We start from the raw sequence: 7,772 nt of genomic DNA, 5'->3' as shown, positions 1-7,772 counted from the left end.
ATAAAGATCTTTTGCATTTCTCCAGTTGAAACTTTTCCATATAAAAATATGGACAAGAAAGAAAGAAAATCCTTCAGTCTTAAACATTTTTGGTAAAAATCTAACAATGGCACAGGAGTGGCTGTGTAGTAAGTAACTATAGGTGCAGGTATGGCTGTGTGGTAGCGGTTCTGCAAAAAGAGACCCATAGAATAAGTACTAGGCTTACAAAGAATAAGTCCTGGGGTCGATTTGCTTGACTAAAGGTGGTGCTCCAGCATGGCCACAGTCAAATGACTGAAACAAGTAAAAGAGTAATGGGTTTAAATATAAAAAAATGAAAAAATGTAGAAATATAAAATAAAATGTAACAAAGTTTGCTTCACATCATCTCTTTTTTTCTCTGTGGAAGGAAGTGTTGGTTGATTATACTTTTGGAACTAGAAAAGGAATATATATGTTTTTGTTTTAACCCACCTATTCATTCGCATTGTTCAGAAATAATCTCATAACTTGGAGATTTTGATGACTTGATAGTTTATTTTAGGAATGGCATAAGGGTAGATGTGAGAGACCAGATCTGGTCAGTACGAATCTAAAAAGGTAGAGTATTTGGGCTGGATATGACCAATTTAAATGCTAAAGGGTCAAATATGTCTTGGATGAGTCCATTTCCAAAAACATAACAGTATTAATATAACTCAAAATAGAAGGGAAAGGTGCTTGCACTTTGCGAGACATTGCTGGCAGGCTAAACAAGCGCTGGCAAGTGACCTACTGCTATGGATGTCAAAGCATAGCCATACTAGAGCAGGTCTTCTGAACACAATATTTGTAGGTAATCTCACAGAGATACTGAATGTCACCCTGAAGACTTTCCTCTGCTAGTGTAGGACCAAGATGGATGGCATGTGTGGTAAGTAGCTTGCTTACCAACCACATGGTTCTGGGTTCATTCTCACTGCGTGGCACCTTGGGCAAGTGTCTTCTACTATAGCCTCGGGCCGACCAAAGCCTTGTGAGTGGATTTGGTAGACGAAAACTGAAAGAAGCCCGTCGTATATATGTATATATATATATATATGTATGTGTGTTTGCGTGTTTGTGTTTGTCCCCCCACCATCGCTTGACAACCGATGCTGGTGTGTTTACGTCCCCGTAACTTAGCAGTTCGGCAAAAGAGACCGATAGAATAAGTACTAGGCTTCCAAAGAATAAGTCCTGGGGTCGATTTGCTCGACTAAAGGCGGTGCTCCAGCATGGCTGCAGTCAAATGACTGAAACAAGTAAAAGAGTAAATAAAGAGTAAGCAAGTTCAACCAGATGATGAGATGAAAATGATAATTCACAACAGAATTTGCAGGATTTTCTCTGTGTAGAGTACCATTTAATGTTCTTACACATTGGCTGCCATATATAACTTTAAGTAGCAATATTTTGCTGTAATTGTTGTTAACCCTTTAAGCATCCAGATTATTCTGTCAAATGCAATGCTTATTATTCACATAATTTTGAATTAATCTTGCATTATCGTGTAGCTTTGAGATTTAGATGGTATGTCTGTTTATGTTTAGAGTGGCATTGTAGAGTAGGTGTGAGAGACTGGGTTTCACCAGTTTGAATATTAAACAGGTAGAATATTTGGGCCTGATATGGCTGGTTTAGATACTAAACAGTTAAACTGTTAAGGACATAAGGAATACTTTTAAATATGTGTAGTCAGAAGGTGCATGGCTCAGTGGTTAGAGCATTGGGCTCACAATTATGAGGTAGTGAGTTTGATTCCTGGACCGGGCTGTGTTTTGTGCTCTTGAGCAAGACACTTTATTTATTTCATGTTGCTCCAGTTCACTCATCTGCAGAAATGAGCTGTGACATCACTGGTGCCAAGCTATATCAGCCTTTGTCTTTCCCTTGGATAACAGCGGTGGCATGGAGAGAGGAGGCTGGTATGCTGGTCTTCCATAAACAACCTTGCCCAGACTTGTACCTTAGAGGGTAACTTTCTAGGTGCAATCCCATGGTCATTCATGACCAAAGGGAATCGTTACCCTTTTTAGTCAGAAATAGTAAACTGAATAAAATGTGGAAAAAAAAATGTATCAATGTTTCTTGTTATTTAATATTTTATAACAAATTCAAGTGTATTTTAGAAAAGTTTGTATTTCTGTAGCAAACTTAAAACCATAACAAAGTTAACAAAAGCATTTGTTATTCTCTACATTTTCTTTTAATAATGTTTCTGAAAATTAAAAACAAAAACAAAACATCAGCTTATTTTGACAAAATCTTCCTGCATCAATGGGAAAAACTGTCTGAATTTTTTTTCATATGATTGTGATAAATTGACATCAAAAGGTAGAATAGTTTTTGGGTATTACTACGTTGAATTATTGACAAGTTGTTTGATGGCTTGTGGTTTCAGAGATTGACTTGATGCTTCTGTTATCAATATAAGTTCCAGTAAGTTGTTATTAGTAAGGGGAAAAAAGATAGGCTACATTCAGCATGTGGTCTTCTGTGGTTTTCTCTCAAATGTTTGCTTTATTGCTTTTGATTTGTTTGAATAAAAAACTTATCATAACTACTCCACAAAACTGTTTTGAAATTGAAACTTCTCACTCGGCTGATCATCACAAATATATCTTCTACCGCTGCCATTAGGTAAATAATATATATTATTGATATTAAAAGCTTTTGTATATGAAACCAGTCAAATGTGTCAACTCTCAGATGTTTCATTGGAAACAGTAACTTTCATTTTGAAAATTCTTAATCTGACTCTTTGCTTTTGTATGTTTAGTTCACTAGCAGGAAGATATGAAACCTAATTACGATACTAATTTGAAATGTGTCATATTTCTTGGGGGAAATAAATACTCTTCTTTATTTTAGATATCAAAATTATCCTTAATAGTAGTAGTAGTAGTAGTAGTAGTAGTAGTAGTAGTAGTAATGATAATAATCCTTTCTACTATTGGAACAGGAAGGACTTGAAATTTTGGCTGAAGGGCTAGATGATTACATCGACCCTGTACTTGACTGGTATTTATTCTAGCCATCGCTTTGGTTAAAAAGAGACGATGAGCGATGGCTAGAGAAATATTGAGCTTGGTTTTTGATAACCAGTTGATCTAGCAAGTGGGGCCGGTGCGCATTGATGCCGTCGAGATGTAGGCCCCGAAACAGCGCGCATTCTCTCCTGATGACCCCATACACTTGCTGGCTTCCGGTATGCGGAGTTCTCGACTGGTAGCACTTGCATGTGCGAGTTGTTTGCAAGACATAATTGACCCCAAAAGGATGAAAGGCAAGGTCAACCTCGACAGAATTTGAACTCAGAATGTAAAGACAAATGAAATGCTGCTCAGCATTTGTCTGGCATGCTAACATTTCTGCCAACTCGCTGCCTTAATAATAATAATAATGACAATAATAATAATAATAATAATAATAATAATGATGATGATGATTAATAATAATTATTTCTGTTATAAAGACAAGGCCTGAAAGTATTACATCAAACCTTGTGCTTCAACTGGTACTTATTCTATCAATCCTGAAAGGATGAAAGGTAAAGTTAGCCTTGACAAAATTTTAACTCAGAATGTAAAGCTGAAAGAAATACCACTAAGAACTTTGCCTGGCATGCTAATGATTCTGCAGTACGAAGATTAGGTCACTAGAACCGCTAGAGTTATATTTCTTGTAGTAATGCCTGTAAATTCTCAATAGACCTTTTTTTTTTTTAACCAAAGTATGAAAAAGACATTGTAAGTGGAAGATGTTAACTTTTTTCTTTTATTTGTGGATGCAACTAAAATTTATTGGTGGATGCAACTAAAATTTCTTTAAAATCTGTTACTGATTTACACATGTCCATTTTGATGACTTCCACACACACTATCATATTAATAAATATTCATACATTAACAGTTATATATACTAACACATATATACACATAAATCTGTGCCATTGTTAAAACAAATGACATTCCAATATTCTTTGAATATAAAGTATATAACTTGGTGCATTGGTAGAATCTTTGGAGTGTACGACAAAATGCCCAGCAGTGTTTGTTTTAGCTTTCAGTGCTTTGAGTTGAAATCCTGCCAAGGGCAGTTTTGCTTTTCATCTTTTCAAGACGGATAAAATAAGATATCAGGCTAAGGTGGTGGATTAGCAGAATTGCTGGAGATTGGATTAGTTAGCTTGTTGTATCTGTCCTGACTCCTTGTGCTTTGAGCTGTTGGATGGCAGATTTAATATCTTACCTGGTGTTAAGACAGTGAGCTGGCAGAAACATTAGCACATCAGACAAAATGAAAAGTGGCATTTCATCTGTCTTTACATTCTGAGTTCAAATTCCGCCAAGGTTGACTTTGTCTTTCATCCTTTAGGAGTCGATAAAATAAGTATCAGTTGAGCAATGGCATTGATGTAATTTGACTTACCCTCACCCCTAAACTTGCTGGCCTCATACCAAAATTTGAAACCAATATTTTACCTTGGTCTTCGAATACCTTTAGCAGAGCTCACTCTGTTGCTAGCATAGAGGACATGTCCCTGGTTTGCTGATAACTTGCTCCCTTCCTACTACTATTTTTGGAGAACCCGAAAAAAAAAAATGTCTCATGGCCACTACCCTTCCTTCTTGGCTGAGGAGTATAAAGATAATATTTATCAAACTGTAAAAAGATGAGCTTTTGAACTTAATGAATGAAATCAAACAGAAATGTTAGTGTTTATATATTGATATAAAGCATGACTTATTTCTATTTTGAATGGTGCTTTGATTATCTTTACTCATGTTGATTATGTTTTGTTTTCTTTCCATGTTACAGCTGTTGGACGAGCCATAAAAAACAACATGTCGTTAAATGCCATTAACCTGGTTGGCTGTAACCTCAGTTGGAAAGGAGCTGATACTTTAGCTAAAATCATTAAGGTCAGTCTGGCTACATTTTCATTCCATCTTTTGTTACTTCTCATGGGCTCTTGTTTCTACTAATATTTGAGCATAACCTTTAATTCAATTAAAATCTATATTGATAAAATTCTGTTTGGGCTCTTATTTGAAGAGTATACAAAAGGAACAATGTAAATCATTACATAAAAATACATTTTGTTTTGCATCTCCTTTCATATTTTGTTTGTGTCTCTGAAGTTGTTATTTACCACTCTACTGTGTTTTTACATAGATTATGTAGCCACAATGGACACATAATTGCCAGCTTATTTTGTTGCACTTTTTCTTTATTTATATCGTGGCCACTCCCACACATTAGCCATCAACTAATAGGATTTTTCGTTTCCACATTTTTCAGTTTTAAAAAACAAATTCAATTATGTTGTTTTTTTTAAAATTTTTGTTTATAAATACTTTTGGAATAAACAAAACAAAATGGCTGAATGATATTGTTCTCAATTCTTCAAACTAACAAGTAAGGTTTATTAACAGATATTTCCACCATTAGACTGTAAGATAATAACAATCTCATTATTTAGTTGTAGTTTTATTGCTACCATAAGTAGTTAAATGTAAGATTTTGCAATCTACTAACAAGAGTATTATTTTCATATCATATTATCTATAATTATTTGAGCTAATATTATTGTTTTAACCATTGCTTTATTTAAATCTGAAGCATTTATTTTCTAGATGTTACAATAACTTATAACAAACCATATCAGGCATTCATTCATCCATAAAACTATTAGAATTATAGATTATATTTATGTAGTAAATTTCTAGTGAAATGAGATTTGTTAGGTTCAACTTGGAAAAGTTGCAAGATATTGTCTTAAGACCATATGGAATTATTTGAAGGAGAGGTGATGGTTGTTGTACAAGAGTTGTTTATAAGGTTCTGCCTTATGAGAATGAAATAATTGCCCATCTTACAGCTAAATCCTGGAATCTAATTGAGTTGGAAGTTTTCTCAGTTGCAGCTTTCTTCTTCATGACAAGCAAAGTAAATATTTACTGATGTTCTGTGTAAACATTTGTAGATGAGATGTCAACATGGCTCTCTTAAATTCTTACTGTATGATGTCAACATTAAACACTTAGTTTCTTATTGTAGTACTTTATCACTGTGACACTGCACTGTTTATGGTCCTTATGTTCAAGTTGTTACATAAATTCATTGCTTAATAATGACTATGTTTAACTGTATCCCAACAAGAAGCTTGTTTATAGACTTTATTTATTGGTATAAATATGTTTAGTCTTGAAGAGGATGTACTCTTTGTTCACAGGTTTGAGAAAAATACTGAATCAAATCTTGTTTTCTTCAGTAAGATACCGTAAATCCGAGTATAATCAGCATTTTCCCCCCAAAATTTAAAGGTCAAAATCCCTAGTGCATACTATATATGGGGTTAAAAATGAAAAATATTTTCTAAGCGATGTCTGAGTCTCTATTTGCTGTCCAGCAATGTTTATTCAGACGCATTTTGTGATGTCGGGCGCGAAAATACCTTAAGCTAAGCCTGAAAGCAATGAAGTCATAAAAGAATCATCCATAACTTGCAGTAAGCAACATTTATCAAAATAAAAGTTTTCAGAACACAGAATAACATGTAACAAAAACAATTTGCAAATATACTTACATTCCCATATAACAGTTAAGAACATCACCATTATTGTATTACGCATGCGTGGAAGTGTTCGTTCGACTAGATGCTGCTGGCTTAATTATGTACGAATTGTGCTTAATAGTTTAGTGCTAAATAGTTCATCCTGCTGTTTGTATTGGCAGTTTGCATCGTTACCGTGGCAAACAATAGATACTTAATTAATACCGGTATTAAATGTTGAACTACTGTGGGTCTTTACTAGGGTTTTTTTATACGTGGGACTTAAACATGTACATTAATCTCCTATAAAACATTTTATACATTACATGCCCATAAAATGCCTTGTAGATTTTATTCAGCTATGTTTTAACTTGAAGTTATATCATATGCTAAAGAGCATGGTAATAGAGCTGCTGGAAGAAAATTTGATGTTGACAAAAGCAATGTCAGGTTATGGAGAAGAAATAAAGATGAAATTAAACAGATGCCAAAGATAACGAAGGCAAGAAGGGGGAAAAAAGCCAGACATCCTGAGCTTGAAGAAATTTTTCTTGAATGGGTAGAGGAAAGAAGACTTAGTGGAATAGCCATTAATACAGTACATTTGAGGCTACAGGCATGACCTCCATATTGCAACCATAAGATGTCTCTATTAACAAACCGATTAAAAACAAATTGCGTGATTTATGGACTGAATGGATGTCGACTGGAGATAAGTTGTTCACTAAAGGTGGAAGGATTCGTGCTCCCGACCTGACATTATTACTGTTATTTCTTTGTTTTCTGCAAACAAAGTGCACAAAAAAGCTACACGTTTGCATTACGGTATATATACAATAATAATAAAGGACATTACCATATATATGTTTACAAACCAAGGATGTTATATAGACATTATATAGACCGCCTTGACTCAAGTTAGAGAAGGGGTGCGTATTATACACAAGGTTTAGGTTTTTCAGAGGTACAGCCCCCTAAAAATCCCCTGCGTATTATATTCAAGGGTGGACTGGCTCTTGTGCGGGTGGCACATAAAAGACACTATTTTCGAGTGTGGCTGTTGCCAGTACCGCCTGACTGGCCTTCGTGCGGGTGACACGTAAAAGCACCCACTACACTCTGAGTGGTTGGCGTTAGGAAGGGCATCCAGCTGTAGAAACTCTGCCAAATTAGATTGGAGCCTGGTGTTGCCATCCGGTTTCACCAGTCC

At 35.0% G+C, this 7,772-nt stretch overlaps 1 protein-coding gene across 1 annotated transcript in view; it reads left to right on the top strand.

The window, feature by feature from the left end:
• The window catches only part of LOC106878905 (centrosomal protein of 78 kDa), a 233,610-nt gene that overhangs the window by 25,456 nt on the left and 200,382 nt on the right, over window positions 1–7,772 (top strand). The window contains exons 5-6 of the mRNA XM_052974542.1: window positions 26–128; window positions 4,825–4,928. Of these exons, the coding sequence (XP_052830502.1) occupies window positions 26–128; window positions 4,825–4,928 (207 nt within the window). The remainder of the gene's footprint in view (window positions 1–25; window positions 129–4,824; window positions 4,929–7,772) is intronic.

The sequence above is a fragment of the Octopus bimaculoides genome, chromosome 18 (assembly GCF_001194135.2).
Source record: "Octopus bimaculoides isolate UCB-OBI-ISO-001 chromosome 18, ASM119413v2, whole genome shotgun sequence".
In the NCBI taxonomy this organism is placed as follows: Eukaryota; Metazoa; Mollusca; class Cephalopoda; order Octopoda; family Octopodidae; genus Octopus; species Octopus bimaculoides.
This window is presented reverse-complemented; position numbering and strand designations above follow the sequence as displayed.